At 44.3% G+C, this 19,537-nt stretch overlaps 1 protein-coding gene across 4 annotated transcripts in view; it reads right to left on the bottom strand.

The window, feature by feature from the left end:
• Positions 1 to 12,142, bottom strand: part of PIEZO2 (piezo type mechanosensitive ion channel component 2) — a gene marked incomplete at both ends in the record, with an annotated part of 345,228 nt that extends 333,086 nt beyond the window's left edge. For all 4 annotated transcript variants that reach the window (XM_080920084.1, XM_080920082.1, XM_080920083.1 and 1 more), the window contains one exon: positions 12,079 to 12,142. In XM_080920084.1, coding sequence (XP_080776210.1) covers positions 12,079 to 12,142 — 64 coding nt within the window. The remainder of the gene's footprint in view (positions 1 to 12,078) is intronic.
• Between the last annotated feature and the right edge of the window lie 7,395 nt (positions 12,143 to 19,537).

The raw sequence follows: 19,537 nt of genomic DNA on the forward strand, positions 1-19,537 counted from the left end.
TGTTGGCAGTTCATTCCTGTTCAGGGTGTGAGAGTCATGTTCTTCAGTGGTGTGAGCAAGGCTAACTTGCCCACACTCAGGTAAACAACCCTTTGTCCATGCTGGGTAAGCAATCCTAAATAAACTGAGTGGGCAACATGCAAGCAGGAGAGAGGCTGTTGGGAAGTAGGGTACAGCCAGAGCGAAAGACAGACCAATAAGAGAGGTAAAGGGCAGGATACCATCGACATACATTATAAAATTGTGTATAAAATTGTCAGAAGTAATTTAAAGAATTAAGGAAGATATTGACCACCTATGCAAAGGAAAAACACTTCCAACATTGTAAAATTCAGAGTCCATAATAATAGTTGCTTGGGAAGAATGAAAAATAGATGTACACTCCTTGGTCAGTACTGAGCTGCACTCTCCTGGATCAGGACTGAGTTACACACTCCTAGGTCAGTACTGAGCTGCACGCTCCTGGATCAGGACTGAGTTACACACTCCTTGGTCAGTACTGAGCTGCACTCTCCTGGATCAGGACTGAGTTACACACTCCTTGGTCAGTACTGAGCTGCACTCTCCTGGATCAGGACTGAGTTACACACTCCTAGGTCAGTACTGAGCTGCACTCTCCTGGATCAGGACTGAGTTACACACTCCTAGGTCAGTACTGAGCTGCACGCTCCTGGATCAGGACTGAGTTACACACTCCTTGGTCAGTACTGAGCTGCACTCTCCTGGATCAGGACTGAGTTACACACTCCTTGGTCAGTACTGAGCTGCACACTCCTGGATCAGGACTGAGTTACACACTCCTTGGTCAGTACTGAGCTGCACACTCCTGGATCAGGACTGAGTTACATACTCCTTGGTCAGTACTGAGCTGCACTCTCCTGGATCAGGACTGAGTTACACACTCCTTGGTCAGTACTGAGATGCACACTCCTGGATCAGGACTGAGTTACACACTCCTAGGTCACTGCTGAGCTGCACACTCTTGGATAAGTAGTGAATTACACACTCCTGGAACAAGACTCCTGGAACACACTCCACAGACAGAATTCTAAAACACTGTTTCAAACCACCGCCCTCTTCCCCCTTTGTGCGTTATCTCTTCAGAATACAAGTGAGCACATCTCTTTGGTTCTATCAGTGAATGAGATTAACACGAAGTGCCAACAGCCAAATTAGTAATACACAAATAAGAAATGAAATCATTCTTAGAGACTTTTGCATTAAGCTTTTTTAGATTGTTCAGCTGTTTTGAGGTGGAATCCAGAAAAGAAACCTAGAAAGCAGTGACATCACAAGTAAGAAAAATACAGGAAACAAGAAAAAGTCAGACATGCCTTTCCTTTGACATCTGAAGTAAACAAAAGCACTTGCTATTTTAGGGCAAGTGCTGGGCACATGCAGTCTCCCATTACCGTAGGGTTTTGATGACTTCTGGGAAATGCATATAGATCTCAAGAGAGGGAAAGGAAATTTGATTCAAATCGGAGGCTTGTTTTAAAAATGACAAAAAGAAACAAAATTACTAGTGAACTATTAAAACTTCACTTCAACTACATTTTGATTTAAAAATTGCATTTCATGCATATTAAAATTTATTAAGCATGGTGACAGTGTGGCTCACATTACAGTCTCTCCGGGGTTTGCTTAGCTAGTATCTTCCCTCGGAAAGCAGCAGCATATTTAAAATATACATTACAAGACTAGATCTAACCTAAAAAATCTAAGTAAGGCTATACTGACTTGAACATTCCCATGTTACAATTGTCTAATAACATCAGAGATCCATTCTCTATAAAATTGAATTCCTAATCTCCCTGCCTCCACCTACCAACGTCTAGGATTACATGTGTGTGCCACTGAACCAGACTGGAATCCAAGTTAACAAATGCTTTTAAAGACTGGGTCCCATCCTTTAAAATGAACAAGATGGTAGAAAACTGGTAAGTTTTCGTTCAGTAAGGAAACTTATGTTTGGTTTGGTTTGCTTTTTTACTTATAGTTCAGGCTGTCAAGGCTGGTCTCTTGTATATGGTTGGCAGGTAGTTTTCTCCCACAGACATACATTCTCAGCTTTTGTGTCTGTGTGTGTGTGTGTGTGTGTGTGTGTGTGTGTATATAAACACTTTCTGTATTCATATATATATATATATATATATATATATATATATATATATATACATAAATACATACATACATTATATGTTTGTCTATGTATCTGAGACAGGATATACTATCTAACTTGGGCTAGCTTGAAAACACCACCCTCCTGCCTCAGCTTCCTGGATCTTAAGAAACACCCAACCGAGTGTGGTGTTGTGTGTGAAAATAGCCCAAAGCATTTCTAACTGAAGCCCAGGGAAGAGCTGGTCAAGGGGAGGAAGTATAGTTAGGCAGGGCCACCACTGGTGAAAACTTCAACCTGAGTCTGAAGAAATGCAAAAGCCATGGTGTTACTGCTTTGGATACTATTGTTATATAGGTTTGCAGTACCAATGAATGATCTTAGAGAACTAGAGGTTTCAGGAAAATACTAATTCACAACCAAACACCCCCATTTCATGGCAAACCTTCTTTCCACGCCCTTGTAATCTGATCTGTAATCTTCTCTCCCTGCTTAAGATAGGTACCTAGAGCTGTGTGCTATGACAGGGCCAGCTGGCAAGCAACTGGCACTGGCTATGAACTTTACTGTTTACAACTTAGTACCTAGACAGACTTTGGGCATCAAGGCCAGTGGGAGGAGTCCAGATGAGCTCAGTATTTAAATTTAGTTTCAGAGAAAGAAAGGGGAAGGGTGGGGCCCTGAAAGACAGAGAGTTCACAGTACAGACACTTCTGCAGATTCTGTGTAGTCTTCCCAACACTTCTAGGGATGACAGGCTTACAAGGTCTACAATATGGTTGCAATTCTACACCGATTAAATCAAGCAGTTTACTCAAAATATATGGTTTTTTTATTCAAATGCTTCTTAGATAAGTCTATCTCTATAAGATCGGTTACCTTCAGTCATTGCTATAATATAGTCGGGTAATGATTTAAAAAAAATCTCTAGCAATTCCTATTCTTTCTTTAAGGGTGGTTAGGGTAAGATGGCCCTTAAGAAACTGGAGCCACCTGAGTTCCCAGCTTCTTATGGGTTGGATGTGAAATGGTATGTCCCAGCTACACCCTTTGCATTCAAGACTGATAGGCAGAAACAATACTGGCAGAATCATGAACATAGTCTATAGAAGAAGCCTTTGAGGAAGAGAGGCCAAAGTCACATGGTTCATTATTACGACGATGCAGACTTGCTCATTAGACCACCAGAGTAGGACTCTTCCCCAAGGACCACATTCCCTCTGTGACATCATAGCCAGCTGCAAGAAGCAAGCAGGTGCAGGCTTAGGCTTGGGAGGTGGACAAAGAGCTGAGACAACTCAGTCTTACAGATAGCTGGAACTAATTTCTATTGTGTTTTGTTTTGTTTTGTTTTGTTTTGTTTTAATCACCAGCTTGTTAAAGCTCTGCCTTCCTCCATTTCTTTTTCTCTACCTGTGGTGAGAAGTGCTGACCTAAAAGAATTGACCACAAGAGAAAACAGATCGATATGTGTGGTTCCAGAAGAGCTGAAAGCATTTTAAAAAAAAATAATAATATGGACTTCAAGGATGTTACTCCGGTCAAACTTCACATTATCCAGCAGGTTTCTCCTTCTCTGTCTGCTGCACAGCAGGGAGCAAATATTAGTTGTCACAGTAATAATGTTCTTATTTATGACAGCTACAGAGTATAAGTCAGCCTGTTATGATTTTTGTAGGTGGGAACTTGGAAACTATTACATAGGAGAAGCTAGACTGTTCCTCTATATCAGGATCTTTGAAACATTCAAGAGACAAAAATAGGGCTGAGGGCTGGTTACCTTAGAGCCCTCTCTGGACAGCCACATTGGTATGATCACACAAAATCTTTTCAGTTTGGAAATCATCAACTCAAAACGACCCAAATATCTGCTATATATTAGGACATTGAATGCCAGGGTCCTAGCAAGGATAACAAGTCCTTAAACTTGCAGGGGCATAGAAGAAAAACAGTCCTGAAAACATAACATGGAGATGAATGTACACAAGGTGCCAAGTGGCACTGTAGGGACAATGTAAGGTGCTCTGTCTGGGAAAGAGTTTCAAAGAATGAGAAAAGACATCACAGCTGTCATGTAATATGCAAGGTAGCAATGACCAAAGCCTTGAAGGCCTTCCAGTTGACTAGCAAGAGAGTGGCCAGGCCAGCACCAGGCTCAATTTTCAACGGGTTGTGCTCCAAACTTTATTTATGCTCTGTAAATGTCATAACTGTTGGCCAAAATTCCAGACTGTCTGTCCACGAAACTGCTAGTGGCAAGTGGCTCTTCAAACCAGCCAGTGTATTTCCTCAACTTGTGACAGTGAGTTGCTTCAGCCTACAGTATTAAGAACTATTTAATGAACGCACCATTCAAAGCCCTTGACATTCAGTATCATCTAAACCTGAAGCATCCCTAAGACCTTAATGCTGTCTTCATTTGCAGATGAAATATCCAAAGAATAGAAATGTTCCATAAATTAAGGTCAAACATCTGCATGACAAAGCCAGAGGTGTGGCTACAAACCCAGCTCTTTAGTCAGTGCAGAGTAATTTCAAAACATATTTGAAATTCTGACAATTCGGAGACCACGTACAGTCATGATTCATGTGTTTCATTTCCAGCCCTAGCAAACAAAAGTTGGCCACTTTCGCTATTGGGACTCTTCTTAACGAGCCCCAAATGTCCAGGGATATCCTGACTTCTAATAGTCCTTGGTATATAGATTGTCCTTGGTCATCTTTTAGACCTTTCTTATCCCACTCATCTGAAGTGCATCCAAGTGATAGAAACAACATAACTCACACTGATATAGGGGCAAAAAGGAGTCATCTCAGCACTGGCCACACTAGCACCAAAATGAATGAACCTGTTTCTTGAAGGCAGAAAAGGCAAAGTGCAACTGTAACTGTAACTGTCTCCTGGCAAGATCCCTCCCAGTCCTTTAAATAGTTTGTGGTGTGTAAAGTGTCCATCCCTAGGAACAGGCTGTGCCTCTGTCTCTGTCTTGGTGATTAAAGTGAGACTTCGCACATGAACAAGTTATCTTCCACTTAATACAGACCAACTCAGAATTCGGAAGCTATCTGTCTAATTCACTTAAAAAGCACCATGACCAATGGATGTCATAGACCTCTGTAAGTTAGACTCTCCTGATCCCCATTCCCCTCCATTCTCTATCAATAGAATCAATGCCTTCTGCACCTAAGTCCTGCCCAGGCACTGCCTCCTAGAACCCCAAGCGCCTGATGCAGTAAAGGGTCTCCAGCTCATAGGCAAGTACTCCCTCTCTAATTTGTGAGGTACAGAAGTACAAGCATTGGACCTCTGATATAAGATGTGGCACGTTGCAAAACTTACTCCAAACGTCTTCATTCCCATGTGACAGAAATGGCACTGGCTTTAGCTAAGTCCCATTATGCTAGGAAACAAGAGAACCAGAGAAGATCAGAACCAGAGAGACAGACTCTCAACTAGAGGAAAGAGGCTCCTCCGTACACGGCAGGAAGGAGATTTTTCTGGGCTCTCAGAAAACCCATGCAGAAATAGGGAAAGCAGCAGTGATCTGTCAGATTTAACTGAGGTTCAGGCAAACACCTGAGCCCTGGGAAAAGCTGAAAATCTTCTTTGAAGAATGGCATCTGGGGGCAGGGGTCCTTGAGCAATTTACTGGCTACATGTCAGCTAGACTCATGGTATACATGGGGAAAGGCGAAGAGAGCTCGAAGCTCTGCCTGCTGATTGATCTAGAACCTGTCACAGCAAAGAAGCCTGCAGGGGATGGGGAGGGGGAAGCTTGACACTGACCATGCTAAAGGTAATGCAGGACTTAGACGTTCAAGTCTGAAACAACATGGAGGGGACAAGCACCTCAGTTTGGATCATAGAATCAATAACTTTCTAAGAAAACAGTTAAGGAAAAGTGTAAGACAAGTTCTTAACCAACCAGTGCAATCATACTAGTCACGGAATAGCTGAAACACACACACACACACACACACACACACACACACAATTATTTCTTGTAAATAGTACTTTAGATTTGAAAATCCATATACAAATACATGCCATCCTGTCCATCCATAATATGAATCCTGCTTTCATGCAGGTTTGTTTCCAAAGATGAACTTTAAAAACATCAGGAAATAATCATAAAGCTTTACCATCCTACCACAGAAAGATTGGAAGAAACTGGGAATTATTTAGGAGACAGTGAAACCACCTTAAACTAGTAAACTGTGTTATATGCTATACTTTGGTTCTAGAATATCCCCCAGAGGCTTAGGTATTGAAGGCTTGGTCATCAGCCTGCAGAGTAACGAGAGGTAGTGGAAGGATATTTAGGATGTGGGGCTGAGTTGCGGGAAGTTAGGTCACTGAGACCATATCTTTGTGAGGGATATAGGAACCCTGCCTTTCCACTCTCTCCCTTTCTGTTCTTTAGCCACCATGAAGTGAGCATCAGTTTACACCTCATAGTACCAGCTTAACAAGGACAGGAAACAGAAACCAAGTGAGTTTGTGAGTTCATTGTCACAGGTAAGGCAGAAAGCTAACTGACAGCTTCAAAACTTTTTGAAAGAATACAAAATTATATTATTGCTCTAAAATTTTTTAAAAATTAGTTATTAATAGCGAAGGACTGGGGTGTAGCTTAGGGGTGGGGTGCATGCTCAGAATGGGCAGACCTCAGCCTCACAGAATACGAACACAAAGATGAGCAAAAGGTGCTGGATCCCTTAATCTTTGGACAGTTTAGGATGTCTGGGATCATTCAAAGTTTCGAGTCAGTGGTCCTCTGCACAGGTTGCTGTGTGCTTTGGGACTCCTCTCTTTGATTATGGTTTATCATGGCACGTCTGCTGATCATGTGGACACTGATAATTAAAAGAAATAGTAATGCTGATAGCCAACTATTTCTTTTTCAAAAATTGCATTGTTTTTATTTTATTTGTGTATAGGGAAATTGCTCCTGTGTGTTTGGTGAAGCCAGTAGAGTGTCTTGCAGCTTTGAGTTACTGTGGTTGTAAGCCACCCAACATGGGTACTGGCAGCCATTCTCAGATCCTCTGGAAGTGTTCTGAATTACTTGGCATTCTCTCCATCCTTCCCACTACCTGCCCCCCCCCAAAAAAATATTAAAATTTTCCAACAAAGATTTTTGTTCAGCCTACATTCAAATGGAATATTATCTTTGCTTGATCCTACATTGATCTGAAAATCTTACAAATACATCACACATACACAGCATCATTAAACTGTCATTACAACTAGATATGCTTATACTGTTTATTTGAAGCACTCCTGAACATATATACCAAAATTCATAATAATCTACCCATTTCCATTCCCCAACTTCAAGCATGGTTACCTCTTAGCAACACAAGGATCAAAGATATGAGTCTCATTAAAAAAATAAAATAAAATCACACCAAATAGACTGTAGACATACTATCAGAAAGCTACAAATAAATAGTAACAATACAATCCTAGGGAGAATTATTGCTTAATAAAAAGATTGGTGTCTAAAACACTGCATTACAGTAGTGAGAAAGGCCTGGCTATTAAAATCCCCAGCTTGTCACAAATACATCTGTCCTTATGACTTCTCTCTAAAAAGAGGCTGTGTTGCTTTGCTCTGAATCCTAGTCTTCCTGTGGCCTCCTCATGGCCTGGTTCCAGGCCTGTGGGAGTTCTAGGTCGGAAGGCCAGCTCTCCTGACTGGCCTCATAATGTAACACAGTATCCTGAGTTCATTAGGCATGACACAGGAGACTGCACACTTTTACCCAGAAGACAGTACTCATGACTCCATGTTACAGTAAGAAAGAGGAAGAAACGCCTCTAGAATCATGTAGACATAGCTACAGGCAGGGCATACTCAGCTTTCAACAAGTCCTCACCGAAAAGTGATGTCCAAGGCAATGTTATGGTCTCAACGTCTGACCAAACACACTTTCAACAAAGCGAGGTACCCACATGGAATTCCAGCCCACACATCTCAGGGACCAACCACTCTTGATCAGCTGGGTTGAAATATTTTTCTTCTAGAATTGAACTGTATGTGTCTAACCCTGTGTGTGTGTGTTGGGGGTGCCCAATGACCCTTTCACTGGGGTCACCTAAGACAATCGGACAACACATATACTTACATCATAATTTATAATAGTGCCAAAACTGCACAAAGTAGCAATGAAAACAATTTTATGATTGAGGGTCACAAAGCATGAGGAACTATATTAAACTGTCCCAGCATTGGAAGGGTTGAGAACCACTGCTCCAAACCTTTCACTTCTAGGAGTAATTAATAGTAATAAACAGGCTGGGAAAATATGACCAAAATCAAAACTATTTTATATACTTTTAATTATCCCTTCAGCATCCACAATGCCCTCCCACCAGTTAAGTAAAAAAATCATCTTTCTTTGCAGGTTTTGGACTTTGCATAGTGTGGTTTCAAAATGATATCTAGTAGTGAAAACGTGCTACACAAAGAAACGTTAATGACATAGATGTCCCATCCCCTCCCAAGTTGCTTTTGGTTATGGAGTTTATCACAACAAAAGCCAAACTAGGACACTTCTAATCTTTAGTAGTCCTGGAATAACCTCGAGTTAAGTGGGAAGGGTAGCACAGTGCTTAGAACACGAGGCCCTAAGTTCGGAAAGAGGGGGAAAAGAATGAGTTGGAAATTGAAATAATAGTGGAAGAAAATAAGCATGAAATATAAATGATCATCAATGATCAGCTACCATCATAATGACAACCCACTGCATATTAGAGAAGAGTTTTATTGGTCTCCTTTATGTTATGCATATGAAAGGAATCAACTGGCTAGCAAGAGGCCATAGGTTATTCTGAAGATATCTGACAAGTCCAGTGGCTATGTGACAACAGATGTTCGTTGTGGACAGTAAACAACATAATCTAGTACAGTTTGGTTTGGTTGTTAAAATGTAACACCTGCAGACAAGAGGCCCAACATCACTTATCACGTTCCTTTCATTTCTTGTAGAGAGCCAATAAAAAATTAAAAAAAGAAGAAACTTAAGCATTGGGCTGAACTCAAAGGCTGTTCATTTTTCAACACCGCTCATTAGTTGAAGAGAATGGGGCACTTTTGCAGGAAATTTTCAACATCCTGTAAAAGAAAGAGGTTTAAAGGAAATGTAAGTGAGTTCTAGAAAGGCAGGGCTTTGAAGACCGCCTTGCCCAGATATAAAAATAGATGGTTAAAATGTAAAATCGATTCTAATGGCAAGCCGGCCATTGTGCTCTCTGTGCCCAGGATATTAGGGAAATCTGAACATTTGATTTAGTGGCACCTTGGGAGCCAGCAGACCTAAAAAAAACAAAACAAAAACAAAAGCAAAATCCCTCAGTAACCTTGAAAAATCTCTATTTCCTGTAGAAGGGAACCAAGAGCCAAAATAAGGTGATTTCTACACAGCTACCTAAGGGTGCAGTGACTCAAGGCACCATGCCTCTTAGGACCTGGATCATCTTTCCTAAGTGACAACCAACATGAAAGAAATTTATGGAGTGAGCTTTCAGAAGCTCCTCTCTCTCCTGCAGGGACTTCTCTTCTTCCCTCTTCCAACATCAGCATTTGGGAGGCTGACAGAAGTCACACACTATAGGGTGAGCTGTGGGGACACTACCTTCTGCCACACACACACACACACACACACACACACACACACTGAGGTTAATTCATAATATCTCACACTCTCACAGAATACATATCCATGTGTGTTCACACACACAACATACCCTCTTACATACTCATATTTCCACAGTACATGAGCACACTCCCAGCAGTGTGGGTGTGCAGAGAAAAGAGTAAACCAGGGGACATGGCCTCCCCCAACTGCCCAGTGCTGACTCAGCTCTCCAGGAAACTTGCATGGAAGCAGGATAGGGTAAGGACTTCTATTCCCGTGGTCCTGAAAGTCCAGCTCCTCCCAAGAAAGTCCCAACCTCAGAGCAGAATCCATCTGCATCCTGAGATGGACCCAGCCCCTTGGCTCAAGTTTGCAAATATGGTCCCTGCAGGGAGGGGTTGCAGAAGAAATAGAAGGCATGGTAGAGCTGGAACCCTAGCTTTGGAGCAGTGCCCCTGCTTTGTCCCTGGTCCCCATGGAGCCTTTGCTATTCACTCAGGTAATTGGAAGGGAGCTGGACTTTCCTCTAGATGGATGAGAGCAATTGTCCCATTAAAGGGCTTCAGGAATGGATCAACAATGTCTAGTGAAAATGACTCTACACAGCCCCCGTGGCTTGGGGAAGAAAGGCAGTGAGCTTAGTCCTGCAGAAGCCCCATCCCTAGACAAGAAGGCAGGCAATCAAGGGACAATTCTCTGCTTTCATTTCACAGAGTGGATCCAGATGGCTGTAGGAGGCCACCTGTTTAACTCTTCCAACAGACTCTGAAAAACTGCCCCAGGCAAGGGATGAGACTACTTAGAGCAGTGGGGGAAATAGAAAGGCTTGGGGCTGGGAAGAGAGCAGCTTCTCACCCAAGGCCACTCCTCTTAAACTAAAACTCCCTAGTGAACTTGAGACCTAACTGGCTTCCAATTAGCAAATCCAATTGGTAAGGTACCAGGTGCATCATAGGGAGGAGACAGAAACAGAGACACCACCTGTGTACAGTGCGCCTAGCAAAGGCTTTTCAAAACTAGCAGGGGGAGTTCTGGGGACTATGCTCCCTCCTGCACAGACAGTGACCATTGACCAAATGGCCCTGTCTGGAACCTGGAACTTCACCAGTCCAGGTCAACAGCAGCTTGTTGGTTCTAGCCCCTTCTCTAGAAGTACCTGGTGCAGCGCTTTGCTGCTTTCTCCTCTCTCCTGTTTTCCCACAGTTTTTGGCACCTACGTTTCGAAGAGGCTTCTAGCAGAAGTTGTTATTCCTACAGACATCCAAACTCCAGAACTCCCTTCCAATGACCCGAGCAAATAGCACGCACATTTCACACAGATGCAACCCCAGTCCCCAATTTCTGTCAAGATTCCAAAACAGATCAAACAAACAAAAATCAAACAAAAAAGTTTCCTTTTGTGGGGAAGCAAAGATCTCTCTATGAGTGCAAAACTTGCTACTGTGTTATATTTTCTAGATCTTGCCCCGGAGTAGATGGAAAGCCAAGCTTCAGAGCGCTCTGATTTTTAAGGACTAGGATGGAAAATGACCCTGGGTGCAGACTCCTGCAGTTGCTATGATCTTTAAACTTATACCCTCTCCCTAACTCCCGAGGAGAATGAGGCTCTCCAAGGGACTTTCTTCATCTGCTCTGTCCCAAGGAATGAGTTCCACTTTCTAAGCCTTTAAATATCTGGAAAAGGCTGGTGCCAGAAGGGCGGGATTAGGTCTGATGGTTTATAGCCTCAGCATCCAGCCCTTTTGTTGTGAATGGAGGATGTTGCAGAGGTAAAATACAGACTCATCAAGGCAGATTCTACTCCCAGTCTCTCCTTTTTCTTGCTGTTGGAATTGTTCACTTCTTCCTATTTGATTGCTGGAGTGTAGGCTGGAGAAGAGATGGCCTGAGTCTCTTTTGGTCGCATCTGGGGGGTGGTGGTGGTGGTGGTGGTGGTGGTGGTGGTGGAGGGTATCCTTGCCAAGTCTGTTACTAGAGATACAGGAGAGGGTCGCTCGTCCGCATTCACTTTCCAGCCTTACTAGCATCCTTTATAAACAAGAATACACTCGTCTACAGGGAATCCAGGAGACTTCCATTCAACTGACCAGGTTACTGGAACTAAGAAAGAGCCTGGTCTTGAGCCCTAGATTGTCAAGTTAAAGAGCAGGACTGTCACACTACAAACAGCATACATCTGAAGCCCCTGCCACTCAGCCTGTGCAGTGGCCTCTGAACCGAATCCTGCAGAGCTCTGGACCCATCAAGTTTGAGGAAGCCCTCTCCCAGGCGCCCTTTCATCTTTCCTTAGTCACCTCCATGATCACACTCACCTACTGCCAGGCAGATGGGAAGCAGCAGCCTGAAGATCAGCCCGCACACCACTTCCGAAGCCATCCTGTCGTGGGTCCTTGCTAGTCCGAGCAGTAGGACGAAGCTCAGGGGTCCCTAGAGCTGGGATGTCAGGCCCATGTCTGCTTAGGGCCTCGTGCGCCCGGCTGCTCGTAGCCGCCCTGGCATCGCGTCGGCTGGCGAGGCGCTCTCTGCCCCGAGGGCGCGCTCGACGGGCCGGAGCCGCGCAGCTCACCGGGCTCAAGGCAGCCACCTAGCCAGGCGCCCGAGCCCCTGTGGCCCGCCCATGAAGTGTGGAATCAGAATCCAGCCGGCGGCTGCTCCAGGGGTCGCCTGGGAAGGAGCCAAGGGAGGGACACTCTGGGAGTGGAGAGGGATGGGGGCGGCGAGGAGAGGGGATGGAGGAAGCTAGCTGTCCTCTGTCCTCTGCCTGCTCTGGAGGCGGCGTTCCGGGATGGCGGAGAGTTTCTAGCGGAACCCCTCCGAAGTAAGCGTGTCTGGGCGGCACAGCCCCGGCTCCGATGCCCTCATGAACTGCGGCGCTCCCGGTGCGCTCAAGACCGCCAGGCTCCCTGGAAGCCGCGTCCTGGAGCCCCAGCCTCGGGGCGGATCGCTGAGCCGCTGCTCCGCTTAGCCTCAGCGCCCCCAAGCTTCAGGCCAGAGAGAGCCTGGCGCCAGCTGCGGGGCGCAGAGAAACATTCCCAACGCGGCAGGGTCGCGCTGCCAGCCCGCGGGGATGCGAGTCCAGTCGCCCCGCGAGGAACCGCGCGAGCCTGCGTGGCGCCACCACCGTGACTTTAGGGAGAAAAGAAAGCCCAGGAACCCTGCAGATGTCCCCCGCGTCCCCAACAGGCGGAGTAGCCTTTCCCGAGCCAAGCAGCCCGGGCTCCCCGGAGGGCGCGCGCTTCTCCACCTTCAATGAAACTTTGCAAGCTCTCACTCCCGGACCGGCGTGTCCCAGGGCCAATAGGAAGGCGAGTCCTAGCAGCGCCGAGCCCGCCCATGCGTGCCTGGAGAAGTAGGCGCGGCGCACCGGCGTGGGGCGCGTCCTGGTTGCACCCCAAGCTTAGCAGAAGGACCCTACTGATGGGTTGAGTGATCTGGTCTCCCACTGGAGTAGCGCTGGGCACCACAGCCTCTGCTGGGCTCTGAGACCAGTAGCCTGTCTCTGTATGTGCATCTTGTCAGCCCTAAATTTTATCTTCCTGTAGTGGCAGTGAGTCTGTCTAAAACCAGAGACTTAACACCTAAGGGGAGTATGTGCAAACCTGGCACAGTAGCTAAGGGCTTGGGTGCTTCGGTGGATATGTCACCTCTGCTATGTCCACACTATTCACTGACATTAATCTATAACCCAAATTCATCTAAGACCTTGACCATGTCTAGAATGATGAGAACCTGCCACTCTGAACAGGTTCTGGTAATCTTGGGTCTTTTTCATATTGAGCACGGAGGTTTAAATAAAACGCCTACATTGGGCACTTAAACTATGTTTGGTTTGGTTTTGTGACAGCCAATAGCCTCCTACTTACTTACTTTGTAGACAAGACCTAGTCAAATCTGGCTGGGAGACTCCTGTGTACCTGGGTCTCTGGTTTTATACTGTTTAAGAATGAGCCCCCCCCCCTTTTTTTTTTTTTTTTTTTTGCTGCCGTGTACTGACTGGAGAGCTGTCGGAACCCGGAGGGAGGTGATCACGGACTTGAATATATTGAGGACCACTCAGGACTGTCAGGTCCATGGTCAAGAGTGGTAGGAAGTATTTTGACACCCCCTCCTCAGTACTCACAGCTTGTGCTGTTTGTAAAGTCTGGAATCATCGACCGATGGGGTGGACCAGTAAGAGTCAGCAATTCTTGGTTCTCAGATTAACATTCTGTCACTTTAACCGCAGAGGTGACTGTATCTTTTCTGAGATATGGTAAGCTTCCACCTGGAGTTCAGGTGCCTTCATCAAGTCTCTAATACAGAGAAATTTAGAAACAGTTGAAAGCCTGTGAAGATTCCTGGTAACATAGGGCATCTATATGAGCTGCCATCCTCAAGAGCCCAAAAGTAAAGCCGTAAGAAAGAAAAGTGATTAAGCTACTTAGAAATATTCTGTGGTATAGCTTGTTCTTAAAAAAGTCAAGTAGCATCCTTAATTTCAAATAACTTCATGTCTTGTTTTCTCTGACTATTTCCCATGTTCCTCATGGCTCTACAATACTAAGTGTCTGATTTCCTCAAAATCCCTACTTTGAGATGCCTAAGTGGAGACATGGAGGGATACACAGATGTCTTACCAAGTACACTTCTTGCTTTCTCTGCCCCACTAGATATTAACTAGACATCCAACATCTGCCCCAAAGAGGAAGTCCCAGGTGTCTAGACAAGGTTGGATTGAGGTGCTCCGTCTGGCTCTAGTTGGAATTGCCGGGAGAGCTTTGTGAAAATCCTGTGAGGCAGTCTCCACACTCCCGGGAACCCTGACTTAATTAGTCTCATATGGGTCCACACTACATATATTTTAAAGCTTCGGGTGTTGAGCTATACAGTCATTCATGTTAGAGAACCATCCAGTAACTTTATTTACATGTCATGTCATGTCATGTCATAACCCCAAAAACATGCACCCAAGGGGATTCTGTTCCATCATCACCAAACCAAATGTACCCTCTGAGGCTGAGTTTCCACACAGACTGGCTGGTACATGAATATCAATAACCAGTAATAACTATTTCCACTTGTCATCTTACATACCCTGAGGAGTAGGGTCTGTCATCTAGGCAGGTTTATCTTTCAAGGACTCGCAGCCTATCAGCTTATGGTTTCTCATTCAGGATCTTACTCACTCAGTGGCTTTCAGCCTCTGTGCCCCTGCATTTGCCACGCTGAGAAGGTCAACCATACAGAGCACTCCCAGGCATATTCTTCTAATCTTTGACTGAGTTTAGCACAAAGAAGGGAGTAAGCTTGTGTCTAGATCCTGACTGGTGAATGATGCCTTCCTATGGGTGGTGTTATCTGGGGCCTTTTTAAAAACCCAACTGATAGAATGCTACATGTATAAAGAAAAATGTATACAGCACTTAAAAACAGTATTCACAGCCCACTCTGTCTGTCTGTCTGTCTGTTTCTATGTGTCTCTGTCTCTGTCTCCCCCCCCCCCCCGTGTGTGTGTGTGTTTGAGAGAGAGAGATTTTGTTGTTTTTATTTTAGCTATATGAGCATTTCCCCTGCACAGATGTGTATGTAGCATAAGCATGCCCAGTGCCCAGCGAGGCTAGAAGAAGGCAGCAGACCCAGTGAGACCAGTGTTATGAGAGGTTGTGAGCAGTTACGTGCAGGCTGAGAACCAAGGCTGAGTCCTGGGAAGAAGTAGCCAGCGGTCCTACCTGCTGCGCCATCTCTGCAGCCCCGTTTATATATTATGTAAGTTGGTTTAGTGCGGTATTGATTAATTATTTGGGGGATCCTAGAAGCAGCTAGCTCTCCAGTTCATCACATCTACTTCTCCCTGCTATACACTGTGAAGGGAAGCTTCAGCCGCTCTGTCAGGGGGATAAGTTTAACACTTACAGCACCCCCACAGATAACATGGCAAAATGTTCAACATGGCCTCTTGTTGACTGCAGCAATTTCTTTTTTTAATTAGATATATTCTATTTACCCTTTCCTGGATTCCCCTCCACAGCCCCTTTCAGTCATCTATCTTTTTCAGACAGCAGAGGGTCTGTTCCTTTCTGATTTCAAATGCTCTGTTTTCCAAACCATGTCTCATGAACTAGCAAATATTCAAGAGAGCTGTGTGGCAAGCCTTCCAAAATCTTCACTCCAGCGAACAGGAAGCCTTCCAAAAGCCTCACTCCAACACGTGCACACTGTACGGATGCCTGTGAGCCGTCAACACCCACCTCTGAATTGTCAGGACTTCTCTTTCACTGCCTATGCTGGCAGCAGCAGGAAATATGCTACTTAGCGCTAGCACACAAACACACACACACACACACACACACACACACACACACACACACACATGTTGTATATATGTGTGTCGATTTGTTAGTATGTGTATGTGTTTTGGCATATGTAAAAAGAAACGTAATCTTTATCCTGGGTGTCAGTTTCCTCTACTAATCCAACAGGCAATGACCCCTTTCAGTCCCAGCCTCTCAGGTATTCTGCTAGCGTCTTTAAAGGGTCTTTAAAAGGCAAACTAACTTTATAAAGTGTTGTCTGTATGGAGAAAATGAAAGCTGTCAACCCGGCATTATTTTTCCTCCAGTGAATCCTGCCAAAATTCACTGGCGCCACCCAACCTATGAAGAATTTGGTGCCCTGTTGCCAAGGGAAACTGGATGCCTTCTTACACCAGTGATAGGTGTCTTCCCTACTGGATACTGATAAAATATTTTAACATACACATCCCTGTGGTTTTATAATTGTCATAGTTTCTCTAAGGAACAGTATTCATTCGTAAATTAATCCTGTTAAGGGACACACAGGGTTTGGTTTTGTACTTAAGGAAACTTGGGGACTGAATCAAAAACACTTATAACTCAAAACAGCCAGTTGCATTTTTCAAAATTTATCTTGGAAGAAAACCTGTACTGAACAGATGCACAGTCCTTGCTTGTCATTATTTTTAAATAATACAATTAATATCCATGTGTAGCATTTACCTTGCATTAGATATCAGAAGCAATTTAGAGATTATAGCAAGAAATTGTGCATATGTCACATGCAAATTATATGCCTTTGTACATAAAGTGTTGGAGGTCCTCAGATTTTAGTACGCATAGGTGGAGCTTAGAACCGATCTCACATAACTACCAAGAAATTATGAAGGATTGTGAGGCTACAATTTTTTAAGACTAACAATTTAAAAATTACAACTCCAGTGTTTTCAACATCCTCAAACACAAAGACTTATACAGTCTCTAACGATTTGTAGGGGACATGATCTTGTTTGGTGCTGTTAGGAAGTCAACCCATAGAATATTCACTGAATAATCAACAATGAAATCCACCCTTTCTGACATATGGATTTTAGACGAAACTTCCTACTGGGTTTGGCAAAGATTCCCATCATGGCCTTTATTGCAGTTTGTGATATAATATAAATCTCAAATCTGAAGCCAGTTGCTTATGTTGTGTCTATTCCTCAAGAACTTCCAAAACTCAACCACATGAAAGGTAGGTACATTGTCTTTCCAAAAAGTCAGTAAACCCTGAGACAATGGCCTCTTACTTCATCTATAAAGTGGACCACAAAACCATATGAGTTGTATTTTATCAGCATTGTTCCATCATACACACACACACACACACACACACTCACACACACACACACACACACACACACACACACACTCACTCACTCACACACACTCACACACACACACACACACACACACCACCACCACCACCACCACCACCACCACCACCACTGCACATACGGGGGGGGGGGGGAGAGGAGAGATTTCACATTAAAATAACAGACTATATACATTTAGTTTTGTTGTAAAATAGACACAGAAAAAAGATTGTGAGTCTGTGGAGGAGGCACGGTGCTGAACTTGGTGACTAGCCTTGGGCACCATAGGCACCCAGGTGGCCTGTACTACAATATGAAAGCACCATCCATTATTTACAGCCTACATCAGAAGTAGATTTTTATTTTAGGCTTGCCCAGTATGTACTCTGAGAAATGACTCCTGAAACCTTTGAAGAGGCTGCTGGTTATAACTTCATTTTGCTCAGAAGGCCTTATTGAACTCTGAGAAAGTTTCACAAGAAGGTGCTGGAATTTGAAAACTAATTTAGCAGTAAAATGTAATGATTTCACAGTTTTATTTTCCTAGGTCACCAGAGAAATAATAAAAAGCCAGTGTGCTCCTGTTTTATCAGATATTATAAGTTAATGCATGCATGTTTCAGGATAATTTGGATTCCGGGCATATTGATTCGAAACTCCATCTGGACCCCGCTATCAAGTCACATATTGCTAGCAATGGAGGCTCTTTAAATTCGTGGATCATCTTAAGGGATTTCAGCTCTGTGGAAACACAAGGGCCAGGAATTACTCCTAGACTGACATTAGCCTGTAACTACCTCAGGAACTGAGCAGTTGGCCAGTTCTTTCACTTCCCTACAGTGCCACCTTTTGGCTGAAATAGTTTTAAATGTTTCTACCTTTAGAGAAATCCTGCAATCAGAGACATTCAGCAAACATTCCCTCAAGCAGAGGATGGGCTGGTGGACTCTAAAGTAGAGAAGCGGGCAGGACCAACACGTTCCTGCCTTCTTAAAGTGCCCACTCATTAAGGACAGGCAGACATCTACCAGTATAAATAATTAAGTAAGTGAAACCTATATGCAAAAAGTATTAGGCACTGAGGGAAAGCATAACCAACTGGAGGATCAGGTCACTGGAGAAGACGGTGTTTCTTACATCTTGCAGTGACTACAGCTATATCAGATCTTACATCTTGCAGTGACTACAGCTATATCAGAATATTACTCCATGAGGGTTGACTTCTGTATCCCCTTCCTCGTTGTCTCCCAGGGACTTAAAGCAGGATGGGACCTAGAGTAGACACTGAATATTTGTTGAAAAGACAAAGAATTTCTCTAGATAAGGAGAGGAAGAAAATACATCAACTCACGAAGAAAGGATGGATAGAGTCCCAGAGGCCACAGGGCCTCCATTTTGTGTCACCTCTAGGTTATACTTAATGTGACATATCAACTCACAGGTTGTTTTCTTTGCTCTTAAGTAGTAACAAAGGTAGTGGTCACTAAATACAATCAGGGTACTTGACACAGGCAGGCAATGCTCACAGGAACATTGTGAGACAGGACTGGAAGCCTCCACTTTGCTCCTTAGTTCTCAGTCTTTGCAGTGGAGAGAGAGCATAAGTTCTCACGAGGAACACCGAGAGACCTGTGTCACTAGCAACATCTTGTTGCCACAAATCCCCAAAGGTCATCTGACCTCACGTCTTTCAGTATGTTTCCTCCCACTGTGGAGCTGTCTGTGAGTACTTCCTGTCTCTGAGCGTAGACAGCTCAACCACATGTTCTCTGGCCTGCAGCAACACCATACCCAGTGAGTGCTCCTCCACAGGTCTGGAGGACATTCATGTGGTCCTTTCACTCCCAGAGGTGGGAGGCTTAAATGGTCCTGAGTAAGGTGTGGCCATCCAAGGCAAACGGATGAAGAGCAGGTGTTGATAGACTTTGAGAAGGAATGGTCCAATATGGTTTCTCTATGGGCAGTGTCAGGCTTTCTTTAGCTGGTCCAATGATGCTATAGGGCATCTTTGGTTTCTCCAAGATTCATTTTATCCTCCACAGGAAGTGTTTTTCCTATTTGTATTGAGACCTGAGCAATGATCCGTCACTGAAGTCTCCTTTCCCCGAAGTTTATAGCAAAATCCTCCTAATCAGAATCCT

The sequence above is a fragment of the Micromys minutus genome, assembly GCF_963924665.1.
Source record: "Micromys minutus genome assembly, chromosome: 8".
Taxonomy (NCBI): Eukaryota; Metazoa; Chordata; class Mammalia; order Rodentia; family Muridae; genus Micromys; species Micromys minutus.